General features: G+C 38.9%; 1 protein-coding gene across 1 annotated transcript in view; it reads right to left on the bottom strand.

Moving 5' to 3' along the window:
- Positions 1–23,399, bottom strand: part of WDFY3 (WD repeat and FYVE domain containing 3) — a 290,805-nt gene that overhangs the window by 168,982 nt on the left and 98,424 nt on the right. The window contains exon 4 of the mRNA XM_023513344.1: positions 9,458–9,581. Coding sequence (XP_023369112.1) covers positions 9,458–9,581 — 124 coding nt within the window. The remainder of the gene's footprint in view (positions 1–9,457; positions 9,582–23,399) is intronic.

Here is a 23,399-nt window from a genome sequence, read left to right as displayed (position 1 = left end):
AGGACTACAAATATAATTAAAGCCAACTCACTTGAAAATCCATACATCAATCCATATAAGGTACTGCAAGGTACTGCTTCTGAATACGGGATTTAGTCCTCAATATGGCTGATGACCGATACTGGGCTCCAGTTAAGAGGCAAGGTTGGGCACATATACTTATCTTGGCTCGCTTCTGAAATACTACTGCTATAGACTGAACGGTGTCCCTTCAAAGTTCATACTTTGAAGTCCTACACCTCTTGTGAAGGTATGTGGAGACAAGGACAGATGTAATTAGGTTTAGATGGTGTCATAAGGGTAGGGTCCTCATGATGGGTTTGGTACCTTACAAGAAAAGACACCAGAGTGCGTTCTCCCCCCAACCCCATGTGAGTACACAGCAAGAAGGCAGCATCCTGGCAGTCCAGGAGGAGAGCTCCCACCAGAACCAACTATGCCAGCAACCTGATCGCCAACCTCCAAAACTGTGAGAATATAAACTTTGTTTTGTTATGGCAGCCTGAGCAGACTAAAATATCCACTACAATCACTGTCAAAAGACTTTTTAGTAAGGAATTAACTCTTAAGACCAAAAAGAATCTTTTAAAAAAGAAAGCAATACAATTTGGGATACTAAAATAGCAGGAAGATTTGTGGTAATCAATTCAGCAAACCCTCCTAGAATCTTTAAGTAAGTGCAGAGAAAGTGGAAAAGCAACCAGATTACCAAAAAAGCTCTGAGAGGTTCAGGAATTGGTGATAGCAGACCACACAGAGGAGGAGGAGGAGTAGAAAATACATTCAAGGGAGAAGTTGCAGGCCCGGCGTGGTGGCTCAGGTCTGTAATCCCAGCACTCTGGGAGATAGTGGAGGGTGGATGGCCTGAACTCAGGAGTTAGAGACCAGCCTGAGAAAGAGTGAGACCCCATCCCTACTAAAAATAGAAAAACTCGCTGGACACTGTGGCAGGTGCCTGTAATCTTAGCTACTGGAGAGGCTGAGGCATGAGGGTCCCATAAGCCCAAGAGAATGAGGTTGCTGTGAGCTGTGATGACACCACAACACTACCCCGGGCAACAGAGTGAGATTCTGTTTCAAAAAAAAGAAAAAGGAAAGTTACTAAGCAGAACACAAAGGAGAAGGGTATGGGCAGAGATCAACCTATGCCTATGGCTGCCAAGAGACATTTAGGCTGGGTCACAGAGGGATTGCTTTTCCTCTCAGTTGGTGCATACACCATACCAGGGCTTCCACAGAGAGTGGGGCTCATGCCTTTCCTCTAGGGGTCCTGCAGAGAACTGCCGGGTGTTAGCACTGTGAGCTCCCTGTGTGTAGTGCTTCTCTGGTGCTGCTTGGTGTGGGGGTGGGGGACACGACCTGAGGCAGAGGGATATGGAACCTGCTTTTGCAACATGTGGGTAACTTGGGAACAGAATGCTTCTTCAGGGACTCCGAGAAGGGCACAAAGGATAGAACCCACACCCCCAGGCCTCAGTTGCATTGCTCCATGACAAGGAGGTGAGATTTATGATTGGGTGAGGCAACTGCAGCCCCTCCCAGGAGGCTTTACCAAAAGCCTTTGACCCCTGCTGAAACAGATACCTTGCCAGCCAAATGAAGCATGAGCGCAAGCTCATCCAACCCAGTCCTGACCAATGCCAACACCCCCAACTCTGCCATGGCAATAAGTAAAGACTCACTTTAAGTCCAGGCCCCACCCACCACCTGGGGCATAAGTGCTTCTCCTAAGGACTAGAGCTGGTTGCAGGACTCAAAATCAACACTGCATCTTGTTCATTTAGGCAAGAACCACCTACCGAGAGGGAGGTCAATTTGCACATCATCCACAGTGTTTACTGACTCAAACTTATAGGATGTAGTTGAGTCTCACCCATAGCACCACCCATTGTCTTGAGATTAAACTGGGCCTGCTGTTATCTTCAAACAAAAAAATCCAAAAATAAGAAGCAACAGCTGTTCCAGATGAGAAGAAATCAGGGAAAGATCTTGGTATACATGAAAAATCAGAGTGAAAGTTCACCCCAATAAGAAAACAATAACTCTGTACCAATGGACCCCAACTAAAACAAGAATATTGAAATGACCTGTTAGAATTTCAAATATGGATTATAAAGAAATTCAATAAAATATAAGACAAAACAGAAACCCAACAAGAAGAAACTACAAAGTCAATGTAGGAAATGAATAAAAAAAGTTGAATTATTTTAAACAATCAAGCAAAGTTTCTGGAAATGAAAGATTCATTCAAGAAAATACACAACACAGTGAAAAGCCTTAAGAACGGGCTAAACCAGGTAAAAGACAGCAGTCTCTGAGCTAGAAAACAATACCTTTGTTAAACAAGTTAGCCAAAGAGAAAGAACAGAGAAATAGGAGGAATGAACAAAGCCTACAGAAAATAAGGAATCCTATACAGGATGTCCATGAATTTCATGTGCTATTTAAAACAGACAGCTATTTTAAAATTGATAACTAAATTAAAATAGTTGTCAATTTCAAATTGCACATGAACTTTATGAACACTGTATATATAAAGATGCCTAACATAAGAATCATAGGTATCTGTAAGAGTAAAGAAGAAAATACTCAAGAGCTGGAAAATCTACTTGAGAGAATACTTGAGGAAAATTTTCCAGGTCTTGCTAGGAGAATACTTGAGGAAAATATTTCAGGTCCTGCTAGAAATCTGGACATCCAAGTACTAGAAGCACAACAGACTCATGGGAAATTCATTGCCAAGAGGCAATCATCACAACATTTAGTCCTCAGACTGGCCAAGTTAACACAGAAGAGGAACTCCTACAGACTGTAAGGCAAAAGCCATCAGGTAATTTACAAAGGAAAACCTATCGGACAAACTGCAGAATTCTCAACTGAGATCCTTATAAGCCAGAAGGGACAGGCCTCAATTTCAGTCTCTCAAACAGAATAAAGGCCAGCCTAGAACTCTGTATCCTGCAAAACCAAGTTTCCTATATGAGAGAGAAAGACCTTCTCAGACAACCAAATGCTGAAGGAATTTGCCAAGACTAGACCCACCTTGCAGGATGTACACAGATCTTCATTATACCCTGATCAGCACAATAAACACTCACCAGTGTAAATCCATCCAAATACTAAAGTTCAGAGCCCAGATACCATGATGGCTCAAGAGATAAAACAAAGCAATAAGGGGATACTCAACAGAATGAACAGAAATCCACTCCACTTACCAATTCTTGCATTATATGTGAATGGCTTGAACTCTCCACTGAAGAGACACAGACTGGCTAAATGGATTAAAAAATATATAAGCCAACTACCTCCTGTTTTTAGGAAACCCATCTAAACCACAATGAATCATTCAGACTCAAGGTGAAGGGATGAAAAACAATATTCCACGCACATGGAAACCAAAAGAAAGTTGGCTGGCACAGCCATTCTCATTTCAGATAACAGAGACTTCAAATCAACAAAAGTAAAAGATGGTCATTACATAATATGAAGGGAGCAATTCAACAAGAAGATATAACAATCTTAAATATCTATGCATCTAACACAGGTGCACCCAGAACCATAAAGCAAATTCTATTTGATCTACACAAAATGATAAACAGTCCCTGAGAATAGCCAGGGACGTCAACATCCCACTAAGAGAACAAGACAGATCCTCCAAGCAGAAAATTCAAAAAAAAAACGGACTTAAACAGGACTCTAGAACAAATGCGCCTAACAGACATTTAAGGACACTGTACCCCCAAACCACTGAATATACTTTCTTCTCATCAGCATACAAAACATTCTCTAAGATTGACCAAATCCTAAGCCACAAGGCATGTCTGAACAAATTTAAAGAAACAGAAATTATACCATGTATCTTCTCAGACCACAGGGGAATAAAATTAGAAATCAATTCCAAAAGAAATGATCAAATTTACATAATATTAAGGAAATTAAACCAATCTCAAACCTAGCAGAAGAAAAAACTAAGGTCAAAACAGAAGTAAATAAAATAGAGCACAAAAGAATTATACAGACGATTAATAAAAGGTTGGTTCTTTGAAAACATAAACAAAATCAACAGGCCTCTTACTAGATTAATCAGAAACAGAAAAGGACCCTAATACTCAATGAGAAATCAAAAAGGTGATACTACAACTGATATCATGAAAATACAAAATGTCATCTCTAAATACTATAAAAATTTCTATGCAGATGAATTTGAAAATGTGCAGAAATGGACAAATTCTTGCAAATACACAACTTCCCTACGCTTGATCAGGAAAAAACAAAACTGAACAGACCAATCCCAGCCCTACACAGAAGAATGGGGGTACCTACACTGCCAAGTACTTCATCACATTAAGAAGGATGAAACCAGATCATTCTGCAAAGCCACTATCACCATGACACCAAAGCCACAGGAAACGACACAACAATTACAAATACTACCAACCAATATCCCTCATGTATATAGGCCAAAATTCTCAATAAAATCCTAGCAAACATCAAAAATATAATCTACCACAACCAGATGTGCTTCATCCCAGACATGCAAGGATGGTTCAACATAAGCAAATCTATAAATGTAAATTTCCACATAAATAGAAAAACAAAGACCATATGATCTTTTCAATAGAGAAAAAGCATGTAACAAAATTCAATGCTTTTTTATTGTAAGAACTCCTAACAGTATAGGCACTGATGGTACATACCCTGAAACTATGAAAGCCATATATGAACAAACCCACAGCCAACATCATAATGAATGGTGAAAAACTGAGAGCACTCTCGCTTGAACTGGAACCAGACAAGTCTGTCCCACTATCTCTAAGAAGATTTCAAATTATCACTCTTGGCTGATGATATGATCTTCTATATAGAAAACCCCAACTATTCTGTCAAGAGACTCCTGGAATAAATACATAAATCATCAGAGCCCCAGGTTACATAATGAATGTACACAAATCAGTAGCATTGCTATATGCCAATAGCAGTCGAGCTGAGAGTCAAATCAAAGATTCAATAACTTTCACAATAGCAACAAAGAAAACAAAATACCTAATATATTTAACCAAAGAGGTGAAAAACCTCTACAGGGAGAACTACAAAAAGCTGAGGAAGAAATCTGAAGAGGATTTAAACTGAAAAACATAATATGCTCGAGGACTGGCATAATCAACACTCTTAAAATGTCTATGCCATCCAAAGTATTTGCAGATTCAAGTCAATCCCCATTAAAATGCCAACTTTATTTTTCACATACCGAGAAACAGTTATTCTACATTTCGTAAGGAAGCAGAAAAGACCCCATATAGCCCAAATAACCTTAAGCAAAAAGAATGAATTGTGAGGTGTTAATTTCCCAGACATCAAGCTATACCAAAAGTCTACAGTGACAAAAGCAGCATGGCACTGGGACATGAAAAGAGACATAGACCAATGGACCAGAACAGACAACCCACATATAAAACCATTCACCTGCAACCAATTCAAAAGAATCGCTTGAGTCCAAGAGTCTGAGGTTGGACAGCAACCTCTACTGAGGGCAACAAAGTGAGACTGTCTAAAACAAACAAAAAAAAGAATCCCTAGTCAATAAATGGTTCTGGAAAATTGGATAGCCTCATGTGGAAGACTGAAACAGGATCCATTCTTCACAAAAATTAACTCATGATAGATAAAAGACTTAAACCTAAGGTATGAAACAATAAGAATTCTAGAAGATGATGCTGGAGAAACTCTTATAGACATCAGCTTGGGTGAGGAATTCATGAAGAAGACCCCAAAATCAATCATAGCAACATTGAAAAATAAATACATGGGACCTTATTAAATTAAAAGGCTTCTGCACGGCCAAGGAAACAATCAATAGAGCAAACAGATAACTTACACAATGGGAGAAAATATTTGCATACCATACCTCTGATACAGGGATAACAAGAATCTATAAAGAACTCAACTAAACCAGCAAGAAAAAGATTAAATAAATCCATTAAAAAATAGGCAAAAGAAATGAACAGAAACTTTTCCAAAGAAAACAGACAAATGGCCAATAAACATATAAGAAAGTGCTTGACATCTGTAATCACATAAAACCAAATCAAAACCACACTGAGATATCACCTAACTCCAGGGACAATGGCTGTTATTGAAAAGTCCCAAAACAGCAAATGCTGGCCTGGATGTGGAGACCTAGGAACATTTACACACTGCTGGTGGGACTGCAAACTAGTACAACCTCTATGTAAACTAGTATGGAGATTCCTAAAGAATTAAAAGTAGACCTAGAATTCAACCCAGCAATACTACTATGGGGTAATTACCCAAAAGAAAAAAAGACATTTTATAAAAAGGACATCTGTACTCAAATGTTTCTTGCAGGATGACTCACAATTACAAACATGTGAAAACAACTCAAGAGCTCATCTATATATGAATAGATTAATAAAATGTCATATACGTACACCATGGAGTACTACTCAGCCATAAAAAGTGAACTAATACCTTCTGTATTAACCTGGATGGAAACCATTTTTTCACGTGAAGTATCACAAGAATGAAAAAGCAAATACCACATGTATTCACTGTCAAAATGGAACTAGCTGATCACTTATATGTACATAAGGAAATAACACCCATCGGAAAGCAAGCAGGTGGGAGGCAGGAGGATGTGATAGGTAAATTACACCTAACAGGTACAATCCACGTTGTCTGTGTTATGGGCATACTTATGACTGTATAAAAGCAACTTATATAACCAAAACATTTGTACTCCCATAATATTCTTAAATTTAAAAGAAAAGAATAAAAAGAAATACACTCAAGAGTAGTTAACCTGCTACATAAGCAGACTGGACTGGAGGCTTGTTCACTGAAAAGAGTAAGAAGAGGAGGAGATTGGATTGGGGGCACCAGATACAGTGGGGCACACAGAAATAAAACAGAAGCTTAGGTGGCACCCATAGCTCAGGGGGTAGGGCACCAGCCACATACACCAAGGGTGGCAGGTTTGAACCTGGCCCAGGCCAGCTAAAACAACGACAACTGTAACAACAACAAAAAAAATAGCCGGCATTGTGGCAGGCACCTATAGTCCCAGCTCCTTGGGAGTCTGAGGCAAGAGACTTGCTTCAGCCCAAGAGTTTGAGGTTGCTGTAAGCTGTGACGCCATGCCACTTTACAAAGGGTGACATAGTGAAACTCTGTCTCCAAAAAAAAATAACAACCAAAAAACAGAAGCTTATATACTAAATGTTGAGGGTCCCCAGACCTTTCTTTCACTTGGCTCCCAAAACATCAAGGGTCAGGCATATACCTCCCAAGCAGAGACCTGGCAGTTCTCTGAAAAATCTCCCTGGTTGCAAATTCCACACACAATTAAAAAGCTACCCATGGGCTTTTTACTGCTCGACTCTTACAGAAGAGCAGATGGTCAAGAATGAGGCATGTGAGGACATTTGCTAACACAGAAGGGGAAAACAAAAACAAATTGATTAAAAGATAACCTTTTTATTAAATCTGAAAGAAGTAAGTTATTCAGAAGGATGAAAAAAAATGTATTCATGAGAGAATAGAAACCAATCAAAACAAGAACTCTAAGAATGAAAAATACAAAGTCAAAGTGAGAAAAAAAACTCCACAGAAGAGATGGATAATAAGACAGGGAAGATCTCTAATGAGCAGTCAAAACACAAAGACAGAAAATAGGAGGAAAGGTAAGGAAATGGGAAAGACGACATTATTTCTAGCGGAGGGGAGAATATCATCCAATAATTCATGAAACCGTCTCCAAATTAAAGGATCTGAATTCACAGACTGAAAGGGTCCAACAGGTACACAGCATAATGTATAAAAATAGGTCTACCAGAAGGCACATTATCCTGGAAATTTCAGAAAAAGAAAAGATCCTATAAGCTTCCTGAGAAAAACAAGATCACAGGGAAAGAATCAAGAATCTAGGTAAGCGTCTGATTTCTCAATAGCAGTATAAAAATCCAGAATATAATGGAGATATTATTTTTAAAATTCTGAGATAAAAATGATTTCCAACCTAGAATCCGATACCCACTTAAAGGGGCACTGATACAATGTAAGTGGCAAGATTATCCAAGATGACCCTGAGTGCCCACACTGGGCTGCTGAGAGAAGAACCTAGTTAAGACACTGACCATCTTCCCACAGGAGGGCAACCCAAGGCCAGCCTCCCATGAGATTGGTGGCTTCCAGTGTTTGTGGGAGGGCCTCCTGGGACTACGTAGCTAGCATTCCCAAACAAGTCAGCAGGCTCCACACCCAGCACTCAGTGACCTAGATCACAAGAAGTTTGTGTGCTTCTTCACTGATAAGAAAGCTCTGAAGCACATCCTTTATTAATGGAGAACAATCAGAGATGGGGGGGGGGGGTAGTAGCTTTCCATCTAAATGCAAATCCCAGCTGAGCATTCAGCAGAACTCCTCAGCACACTTCCCTGTGAGATCACAAGGGTGATGGACTTGTGCCTTCTTTTCTTGTGTGGTCCCCTGATTTTCCAGGTTTCTTTTTCTATCTAAGGCCATGCTATATGAGGTAATAAAATTCGTTTCAAGCTCTGATAACTGAAGGGTTGTCAGCTTAAATGTATCACTTTAGTCAGTCAAGAGAAAAAAGCCCATTTTATACAGCAATAGTAAAAAAAAAAAAAAATTCATTCATGGGATATCCAAAAAAACAAACAAGAAAAGCCCCAATAACTCCCCTGTAACTTCTCAGGAAGCTGCTGGGGGAGACGCTTTAGCAAAATGAGGAAGTTCATTTCAGAAAAAAGACAACAGGGGATTCATTTGAAAAAAAGAAAAGGGATCCCACGATGACATGAATGGAGATATAAAAAGGACAGCTGTCCTGTGTTCTGGGGAGCAGCTCCTCCAGATTACCAAGGGGCCTCCAGAAGCTTAGGGTCTAAAGACATAATTACTACTCAGGAGACTCAAACTCAAAAGTATACAACAGAGAGGGAAATTTTTCTTTGAAAGTTTCTATCAAGGAACTGTGACTTAATCCAAGCTGAGATTCAGACATATTGAGATGAAAGAAGATTTCCCCACTAGGTGAAGCATTATAAGCAAAGAACCAAAATAAGAGGATAGACATATTTGAGGATTTCAAACAGCCCCGTTTGATTGAAATACAGAAAAGGAAACAAGCACTAGAAACAAGATATGCTAAAAAATACATATAACCAGATCACAGAGTTGCCTTAAATGTTATGGTAAGAAATGTGAATTTTGTTCAGAAGGAAACAGAGTATGTCTCAAAGAGCCAGGGTGGAGATGGCAGCAGTCAGAGCAGCTCTGAGCATAATGACTCAAGAGCAGGAGACTCTGGGGCTGCTGCACCTGAAATCCCTGCGCCGTGAACAGCGTCTGGTTGCCATTTAGTACTGACAGTCTGTCCACTCAAATCAGTCTGGTTTTGCTAGCTTTTGTAAAATACCTGTGGATTTGTTCGATGCTCTTCTTCTAATTTCTGTCACCATTAGTCGTGAGACTTGTGTTGTGAACTGCAGAAGATCAGAGAATTTTTCTGTCATTGTATTTGGCGGAGCGTTTCCAAAAACCTGCAGATAAGTAAAAACATTTTTAATGAAGTACTGTTAACATTTTAAAAATTCTGTAACTTTCAAAGTGTGCTATGATTTGAAAAATCAAGTCAGAGAAGTATACTTACACAGTTACTCTGGATCTAAATATGTTTAAAATATAATGCCTCCAATAAATCACACATCTTAGCCCCTTTTCCCCATATGAAATAATCTGTTGACTAAATAACCAAATAAATGAAAATTAAAAGTCAAAGATATTATTTATAAAATTTGAATCACTCTCACTAAAAGCTTTAGAAAATACAGTATTTCTCTCAAGAAACCTAAAATTCGAATTTACAGAAAAGCTGATGGTATACAGACATACTGGATGGTGAAAAAGTACAGACTAATCTATTTCTGAACTCATTTCAGAATTTCTAAATTCCAAACACAGGAATTTTCAAGTAAAATTCGTATGGAAAAGACTACAATAAAAAAAATGGATGAAAAGGTCATGAAATAAACTTGTTTTTATAAAGAATTAATACAAAGGAACTTTAGAATAAATTTCATAAAGATAAGCCAGTAAAGGCTCAGCAAAAATAAGAAAATGAAACCTGAATGAACCATCCTAGGAAAAGAAATGGTATTTTAGTGACTGCAGTATTATTTGTAAAAAGTTTTTATAGTTGCAAGGAAATTTTCTTATCTTCTAAAGCAGTATTATCCTCTCCCCTATGATATGTGTACTTACTACACAGCATTCTGTATTTTTATTACCTAGTGAAATGTCACTACAGAAGGAGGAAACAATGTACGCATCTTGGTTTTTCTCTGCCAAGCTAGCAGCACTCTGCCTTTTATAGTGGTGCTCCCCAAATATGGTGGTTTATTTATATGATGCCTGCCTCTAAATCAAATTCTAGAGACCATTTACAGAGCACTGAAGAACATGAGAACATAAGCTGAAAGTAAGAAAGAAAACAAAACACACACACCAGTAAGTAAATAAAACACCAAGGTTAAGGAGATGGACTAGAAAAAAGACTAAATGAACATCAAAGATTAAAAAAAGGTTTTGCTCACAAACTTTGGCTTAATCACCTAGTCAAGCACACCACTCACAACATCCTTATGGTAAGAAAAAATAAGGAAGTATTTCTATTCCTCTTACTGTAGTAGTCCCCCCTTATCTACGGGGTATGTCCTAAGAGCCCCAGTGAATACTTAAACCACAGATAGCATCACATAAAACTCTACATATACTATGTTTTGTCCTATACATACTTGCCTATGATAAAGTTTAATTTATAAGTTAGGCACAGTAAGAGAATAACAGTAACTAATAATAAAATAGAACAATCGTGATAACATACTGTTTACAACTTCACGGATAGATTTGTTCTTATCATAGATCTTAGCAACCTCAGCATAGGATTTTTGATGAGAACTTTCACTTAAAGAAAGTACTTCTTTTTTGGCATGTCCAAATTGTCAGCAACACCACTCTTATGCTCTGGAGACAGCATTAAGTAAACTACAGGTTTCTGGAACACAAGCACTGTGAAGCCAGCAGCTGATCTGATAGACAAGACCACGGCCAAGTGGCAAGTGCGAGGCTGTCCTACACAGCACGTGCTGCTGCACAGAAGGAGGAGCCACGCCCCAGAGGGACACAGCTGGGTAGCATGTGACTTCGAACCTATGGATGACTTATTTTTGGAATTTCTCATTTAATATTTTTGGATCACGGGTGACCATGGCTATTTGAAACCATGGAGAGCAAAACTAAAGATACAGGGTGGGGGAACTATTACATAGTACTTCTTAAAATTCCTTCCAAAGATCCTAATAAAAATGGTGTAACAAATGATACCCTTTAAATAGAAATTGTTTTTCATATTCTTATAACAGATCCTATATTCTTTGTAACCTCCCTCAAATTATATTGAAAATACTAAAATAATAAATTCTACAAGGGTATATGCTTTGTCTGTGTACCTAGTCTGTTCATCAACTTGACAAAGGAGTAAATTTTAATAATCTCTAAGAACATATAAAACTGCACTTTTCAAGAATTCATCAGTATGTTTTCTCTGCTGAGATTTTGACAAATGTTGTGTGCCTACATGCAATCTTATGTCACCTGTTAAGAAGACTCACATTCTTAAAAAAGCCGTAGATAAAAATTGAGGAGCCTACTGATACATTCTTGAATAGACATTCTACCTGCACTCAGAGAAGAGTATGTGAATTTTAATGAAGGTGTTTATAAGTATTTCTATTACTCGGAATACATGAAAATATATTTTTCTCCCCAGAATGAAGACGTATTTTATTCCAAAGTTATTAAAAGAACTTTGTAAAGTTAATAGCTCATTTTGTGGACAGTTGTAAGGATATCTCAACAGTCTTCTGGTGGGTAAATAATATACTATTGAAATGCCACTAACTTTTCACACAATCCTGATATTTACTGCTTTACTTCTGTAAAGAAATTTTTTCAAAAGATTAATAAAATTGCCTTGGATTGACCAACCAAAAGTGAGTACTATAGAAAAAGGACTATGCCATATTTGCTTATCTGAAACAAACAAAAATTGTTTCTTTAACAATATAAAGAATATTTAGTCTAGTAAGCGAACACTATTGATTCATTCATTCATTTATTTATTCACTTAAAAATATTTATTGACCTCTTATTACATCTGCCAGGCAATGTTCTAAGGGTGATCGATACACAGGTAAATAAAGCAAATGTGACTACTGTGCTCATGCAGATTACATTTAAGTACACAAGCAACTGGTAAATAAATTAACTGAAAATTTAAAATTATGTAAAGGCAGTGATATGTTATGAAAGAAGTAAAACAAGGTAATTGAAATAGAATGCCTGGGGTGGGAAGAAAGCTGTCACAAAAGATCTCTGTGGGGAAATGACACTGGTGCCAAAGGACGGTACTGAATGATGAGAAACAGCTATAACTCAAAGAGACAGAGAGGGATCCAGGCAATGAGAACAGAGCTGTGCAAAAGACCTCAGAGTAAGAATGAGATTGAGGTGGTTGAGGAGCTGAAAAGAGGCAGATAAAGCTGCGGCATTTTGTGTAAGAGGGGCCTTTGTAACAAGGCAAGGCTGGAGGGGCACAGGGACTAGCACATGAACCCCACATTTTAGGTAATCCTGAATGATGAATGAAGTTCTATTTTTTGTAACTGACTTCGATAATTAAATTTAAAAATATTAGGTATGTTTTCATCACCTTCAAGAAACAGTGGCATTTCTTGAAAATACATAATACAACGCTTCCATCGTTTACATAAATGTTTGTAAACAGGAGACTTTGATCTACTTCTCACTCTCAGAGACTACTGACTACTGGTCAAATTTTTCCATTTCTTAGTTTCATTATCTGTTGAGAGCAAGCACTGGGCAAGAGAACTGGTGACACATTCAACTCAAATGGATGATTCTATAACAGATATGTGACACTCATAACAGACTTAAAAAAAAAAAACAGTACTAAGGAACAAAAATGCCTTCTAGCAAATTCTCTAAAAATAACAATTACCATATAACAAGCATTAAAAATGTACCCAGAACTATTCAAATACTTGTCATGTCATTTAAATCTCATAAAATCCTATAGAATAGGTACTGTTAGTATCCTCATTTTACAGATAAGTAAATTAAGGGTTGGAATAGTTAAAACAGGAGGTGGTTGAAGCAGAATTGAAAACTAGGTCTGAAAAAAGCTAGAGGGAGGCAAGATGGCCAAATGACACCAGCTTTCAGTAGAGGCTCCATCCAGAGGGAGAAATAATGGCCAGAAATAACCCAATAACCAATAGAGTGGAAGCTGGAGAGCTGAGCTGAGAGAATCATTAGGTTCGCATCACCCCTGCTGTGACAAGCTGGGACTCCAAGGAAACAAATTTCAGGTACAAGACTCATCCCAAAGAGGATGGGAATCCTTCCCCTCCCCACTCCATCCCCACCCCCACCCCCACCCCCAGGAGAGCAGTTTGAGGCAAGTAGAGAACAGAGGAACTTTTGTTTTACTATCAGGGCCAGGACTCTCTCCACGGAGAAATACTGCTGCAAGCCCAGGAAGTCTCCTGCCTTGTGGGTCCAGTGGTTGGGACCCACGCTACCAACCACTGGGGAACACAGCCCACCGGATCCCCAGATAGGCTCACTGCCAGGCTATGGCAACCAGTGGCCGCAATGGCGACTCCTACCCAGCTCTTGTGACCTGTAGCCTATGGTCAGTGACTCCCGCCAGGCTCCTGTGACCCACAGCCCCAGGCTGGAGACTCCTACCCAGCCCCTGCAACCCATGGCCCTTGGCCTGCGACTCTTGCCTGGCTCCTGCAACCTGTGCAGCCTACCTCCAGCGACTCTGCCCTTTAGCTCCCCGCCTGCCTCCTGAAACCCACAGCCCACAGCCAGCTTCCTACTTGGCTCCTGTGGCCTCGGGGGTCAGCAGCTCCACCCTCTGGTTCCCGGGAAGACCAGCTCCTGTGACCCTTGCAGCCAGCAGCAACACCCTCCAGCTCCCCTCCGACTCCTGTGACCGGCACACAGCTGTACCCCAGACCTGCGACACCACCCCAGACAGTGGCATTGCCTTCCCAACAGTAGTGACAGCTCCACGGTCCCTCCCACTACAGACAAATTGAGCTGCCAGTGGACCACCACTAGCTAGATGCCGAAGACCTTTTGAACTTTCTCATATGATCAGTGTTTGTGTTGACTGGGACAACTGGTTTGGAAGGCTTGACCTGGGATGTTCACCTGGGGACCCACAAAGGTTGTATCTTGGTTGTGTTGTTGTGGGATTCTCCTCTTACAGTTGTTGTCTGTGGGGCTGAGAGGGTCCTAGTTGCTTATATATCTCCACAGCTGAGATTTCAGTCCAAAGCCACTGATTCACTAGGATTGGACAGAGACTAGCTGAATACCATCAGCGCCATCTAGTCCCACCACACAAAGCAGGTCTCCAGAGTTTCAGACCATTGTAAAGCTCTGAGAGAAAAGCCACAAACACCACTCCCAGTTCTTTGGTAAATGGCTGGTTAATTACAAATCCAGGAGCCCTCAATTCAATTTAACCTTGCCACCTTCTCTAGCCAAACTATGAATAATAATCACGGGGCTGAATCAGTGGAAAAACTCTGGCAACATGAATAGTCAGAGTAGATCAACTCCCCCAAGGAATGACAAAAGAGACACAACAGAAGATCCCATTCATAAACAAATGGCTGAGATGTCAGAAATAGAATTCAGAATTTGGATTGCAAATAAGATTAACAGAATGGAGGTAAAGATGGAATTAGTAATTCAAGGAGCAATTCAAAAGTTGTCTTAAGAATTCAATGAATTCAAAGACAAAATCACCAAAGATTTTAACACATTGAGGCAAGAACTTGCAGTCCTCAAAGATCTGAAAAACACATTAGAATCCCTCAGTAACACAATGGAACAGGCAGAAGAAAGGATCTCTGACATTGAAGACAAAGCTTTTGAACACTTCCAAATGTTCAAAGACTAAGAGAAGTGGAAAGCAAAAATAGGTTATTCCCTGAGAGAATTGTGGGACCACTCCAAAAGAGCAAACATTTGCCTCAAAGGAATCCCTGAAGGAGAAAAGGATGGTCCAAAAGGCACATATACTCTACTCCAAGAGATAATTGAGGAGTTTCCCAAGCATGGCAAGAGATCCTGAAATTCAGAAAGCAGACAGTTTCAGAATCCCAGCATGACTCAACCCAAATAAAGCATCTTCTAGACACAATGTAATTAACTTCGCCAAAGTTAATATGAAGGAGAAAATTCTGCAAGGAGCCAGATGTAAGACAATCATAACCTACAGCAAAACAATGACTGCAGATCTTTCTGCTGAAACTTTTCAAGCCAGAAGAGGATGGTCATCAACCTTTAATCTCCTATAACAAAACTACTTTCAGCCCAGGATCCTGTATCCAGCTAAACTGAGCTTCATTTATGATGGAGAAGTTAAATACTTTAATGATATACACACGTTGAACAAATTTGCAATAACCAAACCAGTTCTTCAGGATATCCTCAGACCCATCCTCGATAATGACCAGCACAATGCTCTACCACCAAAGAAAACTAACTCTGAAATTCTTGACCAAAACCTAATTGCCACAGTGGTGAAAAGATTTAAAATGTCCACTGGACTTTCAAAAAACTTGACACCCCAAATACTACCAGGCTTATCAATACTCTCAATTAATGTGAACAGCTTAAACTATCCTCGTAAGTGGCACAGGTTGGCTGACTGGATACAAAAACTCAGGCCAGATATCTGCTGCATACAAGAATCTCATCCTACTTTAAAGGATAACTATAGACTCAGGCTGAAGGGATGGGCATTTGTAATCTAGGCAAACAGAAATCAGAAAAAAGCAGGGGTGGCAATTTTATTTGCAGATACACTAGCCTTTAAACCAACCAAAGTAAAGACAGACAAGGATGGTTACTTCATATTTGTTAAGGGAAACACTCAACATGATGAGATGTCAATTATTAACATTTATGCGCTCAACCAGAATGTGCCTCAATTTATAAGGGAGACCCTAACAGACATGAACAATTTATCTTCCAGCATCATAATAGTTGGAGATTTTAACACTCCTATGACAGTGTTGGATAGATCTTCCAATAAGAAACTAACCAAAGAAATTTTGGACTTAAACTTTACCAAACAACCATTGAATTTAACAGACAGCTACAGAACATTTCATCCTAACAAAACTGAATACACATTCTTCTCATCAGCCCATAGAACATCCTCCAAAATTCATCTCATCTTAGGTCACAAGGCTAACCTCAGCAGATTTAAAAAATATAGAAATTATTCCTTTTATTTTCTCAGATCATCATGCAATAAAAGTTGAACTCACCAATAAAAGGTATGTGCATACTCATACAAAGACATGGAAACTAACCTTATGCTGAATGATAGCTAGGTCACAGATGAGATCAAGAAGGAAACTGCCAAGTTTTTGAAACAAAAATGAAGACACAAATTATCAGAACCTGTGAGATACTGCAAAGGCAGTCCTAAGATGGAAATTTATAGCATTGCAAGCCTTTCTCAAGAGAATGGAAAGAGAGGAAGTCAATAACTTAATGGGATATCTTAAGCAACTGGAAAAGGAAGAACATTCCAACCCCAAACCCAGCAGAAAAAAAGAAATAACTAAAATTAGAGTGGAATTAAATTTTTTTTAAAAAAAGGATTATTCAAAGAAATAATCAGTGAATCAAAAAGTTGGTTTTTTGAAACATTCAACAAAATTGATAAACCTTTGGCCAACTTAACCAAAAATAAAAAATTAAAGTTCATAGTATCTCTAATCAGAAATGAGAAAGGCAAAATAACAACAAACACCTCAGAAATTCTAAAAATCCTTAATGAATACTATAAAAAACTTTATTTTCAGAAATATGAAAATCTAAAAGAAATTGACCAATAAGTGGAAGCATGCCAACTTCCTAGACTTAATCAGAAAAACTGGAAATGCTGAAAAAACCTATATCAAGTACTGAAATACAATGAACTGTAAGAAATCTCCCAAAAAAGAAGAGTCCGGGACCATATGGCTTCACATCAGAATTCTATCAAACCTTTAAAGAGGAACTAGTACCTATATTACTTAACCTTTTCCAAAACATTGAAAAAGAAGGACTATTTTCCAACACATTCTATGAAGCAAATATTACCCTGATCCCCAAACCAGGAAAAGACCCAACAAGAAAACTATTGACCAATATCTTTAATGAACATAGATGCAAAAAAATTCAGTAAGATCCTAGCAAACAGAATCCAGCAACACATCAAACAAATTATATACCATAACCAAGTAGGTTTTACCACAGGGTCTCCAGGCTAGTTTAATATACATAAATCTACAGCTCGGCGCCTGTGGCTCAAGTGGCTAAGGCGCCAGCCACCTACACCTAAGGTGGCGGGTTCAAATCCAGCCCAGGCCCGCCAAACAACAATGACAGCTGCAACCAAAAAATAGCCAGGTGTTGTGGTGAGCGCCTGTGGTCCCAGCTACTTGGGAGGCTGAGGCAGGAGACTCGCTTAAGCTCAAGAGTTGGAGGTTACTGTGAGCTGTGATGCCACGGCACTCTACCCAGGGGGACAGCTTGAGGCTCCTGTCTCAAAAAAAAAATATATATATATATGTAAATCTATAAATATAATACATCACATAAACAAAATACAAAACAAAGACCATATGATTTTCTCAACAGACGCAAAATAAGCTTTTGACAATATCCAGCATCCTTTCATTATCAGAACACTTAAGAAAATAGGCATAGAAGGGACTTTTCTTAAACTGATGGAGGCCATCTACAGCATACCCACAGCCAATATCATATTGAATGGAGTAAAATTGAAAACATTTCCACTCAAATCAGGAACCAGGCACAGATGTCCATTGTCTCCACTGCTTTTTAACATTGCAATGGAAGTATTAGCCATAGCAATCAGGCAAGAGAAGGTGATCAAGAGTATCCAAATAGGGTCAGAGGAGACCAAACTTTCACTTTTCTCAGATGGTATGACTTTATAACTGGAAAACCCCAGGGACTCAACCACAAAACTCTTAGAAGTGATCAAGGAATACCGCAGCGTCACAGGATACAAAATAAATACAAATCAATAACTTTTATATATACCAATAATAGTCAAGCCAAAAAAACAGTCAAGGATTCTATTCCATTTATGTTAAATCAAAAAAGATGAAATATTTGGGAATTTACCTAACAACAGACATAAAAGATCTCTATAAAGAGAATTATGAAACTCTGAGAAAAAAAAAATAGCTGAAGATGTTAACAAATGGAGATGTTTCCATGCTCATGGCTGGAAAAAATCAACATTGTTAAAATGTCCATATTACCCAAAGCAATTTACAAATTTAATGCAATCCCTATCAAAGCACCACCATCATACTTTAAATATCTGGAAAAAAAATAGTACTTCATTTTATATGGAACCAGAGAAAACTTCCAATAGCCAAGACATTACTCAGAAATAAAAACAAATCAGGAGGAATAATGCTTCCAGACTTCAGACTATACTATAAATCTACAGTGATCAAAACAGCATGTATTGGCACAAAAATAGAGAACTAGATGTAGGGAATAGAACTGAGAACCAGGGGATGAACCCAGACACTTACCATCATTTGATCTTTGCTAAGCCCATCAAAAATATAAATTGGGGAAAAGATTCCCTATTTAACAAATAGTGCTGGGAGAACTGTCTGGTGACTTGTAGAAGACTGAAACTGGACCCACAACTTTCACCATTAACAAAAATTGACTCTCACTGGATAAAATATTTAAATTTAAGACATCAAACTATAAAGATCCTTGGAGAGAGTGCAGGGGAAACCCTTGAAGAAATTGGCCTGGGAGAATACTTTATGAGAAGGACCCCCCTGGGCAATTGAAGCAACACCAAAAATACATTACTGGGATCTGATCAAACTCAAAAGCTTCTGCACAGCCAAGAACACAGTAAGTAAAGCAAGCAGACAGCCCTCAGAATGGGAGAAGATATTTACAGGTTATGCTTCTGAAAAAGGCTTGATAACCAGAATCCACAGAGAACACAAACTTATTAATAAAAAAAGAATAAGTAATTTCATTTCTTTGTGGGCAAGGGACTTGAACAGAAGCTTCTCTAAAGAAGATAGGCACATGACCTACAGACACATGAAAAAATCTCATCTTTAATCAGAGTAATGCAAATCAAAACCACTTTGAGATATCATCTAACTCCCATAAGAGTGGCCCACATAACAAAATCTCATATGGAGAAAAGGGAACACTTCTGCACTTCTGGTGGGAGTGCAAGATAATATGTCCCTTTTGGAAAGAAGTATGGAGAAAACTCAGGGATCTAAAAGTAGACCTGCTGTTTGATCCTGTAATTCCTCTACTAGGTGTATATCCAAAAGACCAAAGTTCACTTTATAACAAAGATATTTGCATCAGATTGTTCATTGCAAGTCAATTCATAATAGCCAAGTCATGGAAAAAGCTCAAGTGCCCATCAAACCATAAATGAATTAATAAATTATGGTATATGTATACTATGGAATATTATGCAGCCTTAAAAAAGATGGAGACTTTACCTCTTTTACGTTTACATAGATGGAGCTGGAACATATCTAACTTAGTGAAGTATCTCAAGAAAGGAAGAAAAAATATCCAATGTACTCAGTACCATTATGAAACCAATTTACAACCACTCACACTTGCATATGAAGAACAGATCACAACTATGGCCCAAGATGTAGAAAGGAGGAGGGAGGGAGGTCAGATCGTGGGAGGGTAAATGGTGGGATCACACCTATGGTGCATAATGCAAGGGTACATGTCAGATCTATTAAGTATAAATGTCTTACACAATAATTAAGTAAATGAGATGAGTTATGTATTAACCAGGGTGATGTAAATGTTCCTAATTGTATATGAAATCAGCACACTATACCCCATAAATGCATTAATGCATACATGAACCATGTGTTTATGATTTAATAAAAAATATAATAAAATAAAAATTAAAAAGATAAATAAATAAAACTAGGTCTGTCTGATTCTGAGCAGCACTTAATATTGTATTTTCTCAAACTCTGCATGAGCCCTTTTACCGTAACTTTGCTATTGTTCATGTTTAGAGAGAAAGAGCATGGCCCAACTTGTCTTCAAAAGCACTTTTTCTAGGACAAGTGCACAAACTTAATGGTTAGACCCCATAAGACAACAGCTGTGAGGGGCATTCCAGATAAAGAGTTCCAAAATTACTTTGATGGTGGACTAGGCACTGGCATTGGTGCACAACTCTCCTAGCGGAGTACTTTGAAGGTGACCATAGTGATGTTCAGCAATGAGATATTTAACAGTTTTTCTAGGATGAGTTGGCAAACACATGAGAACACGCGTGCTTGTGTGCTCTGAGTGTGGCTTGCGAGTGTCCAGTGTCGCCAGCGACTGGGCGTAAACATGACGCTTCAGGGGTAAGTTCAGCAAGTCTGCTGCTGCACAGAACCAGCTTCCTTCTCCGGTATCCACTGTATCAGTACTATGTGGTAAGTAATAACGCTGCAACAAATACTTCACCTACCTCACTTCTGATCTCTTATTTACTTCTAAACTTGGATGACATCTCTCTAAAACCAACAACTTAAAAAGCAAAAGTCATTTGTAAGAGATTAAAAAAGAAAACTAAATTGGAAGTAAGTCTGAAGATACGGGGAGTTTCTTAAAGAAGATCTACTTGGTAAAGATCACATTTTAAAACACACATGAAGTATGGTAACATATATCAAGGTAATTAACAACAGCAGTTAAGGAATTTTTAGACAACTAACATGCTATTCTTTCTGCATAAGTTTAGGCCAAGTGTTTTCTCTGTCAGTTTTCGTTCTTAGGTTAAAGTATTAATTTAAAAAATGCTGAATAAATATTATTCAGCTATTCTCAGACTCTACTATAATCTTTCAGTTTTGGAGGATCAGTGAGAGGGAAGGTAGCAGCAGTGTCCTTGTAGAACTGTAACGAAGATTACAGGAGGCATTTTTAAAAACCTAGCATGAGACCTGGCCAAGAAAAAGGACTCGCTCAACACAGATCATTTACCCATCACATCTCCTCAAGGCAAAAATCACACATCAAAATAACACTGTTAAGTATAGTTTTAAAAACTACTTTATAGACAGATGTCCACATCTAACAGTATTATGGCTTATTCACTGTTTAGCTCAATCAAGCAAAGACTCAGGAATCAAGACTGCAACTAATTTTTAGTGGTCATAGTAAAACCTGTTGGCTACAGGGTCATACTGAGCCATTCACTGCTTTATGTATTACCATCACCTTACAAATGTTCATAAGTCTGAGAGAAGAAAATCACTTCACACTACTCAGTCACCAACAGTACATCATGACATTAAGATAAAACAACAAGACTAAAAAACAAAGCAAACAAACAAAAAAACTCCCCAACTTACCAGAACTAGTTCCAATAAAAATTAATAACTTACCTGAACACAGCATAAAACAATGGCTTGTCATAGTCAGTTCTTGCTTTGATTTGGGTCCCCCACCTCTCCTCAGGACCTACTCTACCATTTCCTCACTCCATCATGCTCAGCAGATAATCTGGCCTCTTATTCCACAGATAAGAAAATGCACATCTTCTAAATGCATTAACGTTCCCACCCTCTTCCTATTCTACCCAGCACACTGACATGTGAACTCATCTCTTTCATGCTCTCTGCTGTACACTCCTGCCCTTGAGCTTACCAGCCCAGTAAAACCTCAGTGCCATGAATCCAGTAGTGCCTTCTCTCCTCCACACAGGCTGATACGCATAAGATCCCGTTCCAACTTATCACCTCCAACCTCCACTGGACCATCAACACCAACCAACCCCCTTACCGTCCCTTTTCCATCCCGTCTCTCCCCACCCATTCCCATTCACTAATATTTCCATCATAACTTTCTTAAGTCACCTACTCAACCTACTTATTCCAGACTCGTATAGGCCACATCTTCTGTGGATAACTGTAGGGAACTGAGGTCATCAAGCAAGATCTTATTCAACAACTACTGTAACTACAAGTCTGTGCAGCCCACTTCCTGCAGGATGAGCTGACTCTTTCTCCTGTTCACATCTTACCCACCCACCTGTAAGTTGACACCATGACATTTACTCCCTCAATTAATTTCAATCTCTTCTGAAATTGTCCCACATTCCCCCCAGGCTGGCTTCTCCTCACTTTATGAGTATGCATGGACTGCTCTCATCTTTAACAACAACGTAAAACTCCAGAAACACAAACAACCCCCCCATTACCGTTTTCACCCCCTTAATCTCTTTTGTTCTACCTTGTTCAAATTTCTCAAAGCCTGATACACATCTCATCTCTCGTTCACTCCCAACTCAAGTGACTTCTAAACCCAGCAAATCCCCTGGACATTTTCAACCCTCATCTTACTATGTCTCTCTACTGTATGTGACAATGTTGAAGATTCTCCTCATTCTAGAAGCTTTTTCTTTCTCTAGTGTTTTTTTTTTTTTTTTTTGAGACAGAGTCTCACTTTGTCACCCTAAAAAACAAAGCCAACAAACAAACAAAAACCAATTTCCCAGAACTAGTTCCAATAAAAATTAATAACTTTAATACAGTGGCATCATAGCTCACAGCAACCTCAAACTCTTGGGCTTAAGTGATTCTCTTGCCTCAGCCTCCCAAGTAGCTGGGACTACAGGTGCCCGCCACAACACCCGGCTATTTTTTGTTGCAGTTGTCATTATTGTTTGGCTGGCCTAAGCTGGATTTGAACCTGCCACAGTGTATGTGGCTGGCGCCATAACCACTGCGCTATGGGCGCCGAGCCTCTTTCTCCAGTTTTCTTCTGCATTGTCACTGACCCGCTGCTGTTCTATATCCTTTGTGGGTTCCCTTCTTTCATTAAACATTCATATTCTCCACAGTTTATCCTCAGCCCACTGCCTTTCTCACCTGACAATAACCTCTGTTCCCCTCCTGGGCTTCAACTACCACACCTTGTCAGTAGGTCCCAAAGCATGTGTCCGGCAAGGGCCTGCTGAGCATCTCTACCCAGGGAGCTTAGGAGAGATCCAAGTGGACACGCTGACGTGATTCCACCCCTAAATCGTCCTTTCTCGGCTACTGGTGAAAATAATCACTTGATTTCCCAAATTGGGAAGATACCCTTGCCTTGACCCTTTCTACTCTTCTTCTGTTCTTTTTTTTTTTTTTTTT

The sequence above is a fragment of the Otolemur garnettii genome, unplaced genomic scaffold, assembly GCF_000181295.1.
Source record: "Otolemur garnettii isolate 467f Iridium unplaced genomic scaffold, OtoGar3 scaffold00039, whole genome shotgun sequence".
In the NCBI taxonomy this organism is placed as follows: Eukaryota; Metazoa; Chordata; class Mammalia; order Primates; family Galagidae; genus Otolemur; species Otolemur garnettii.
Note: the sequence above shows the minus strand (reverse complement) of the source record. Positions and strands in the feature narration are given on the sequence as shown.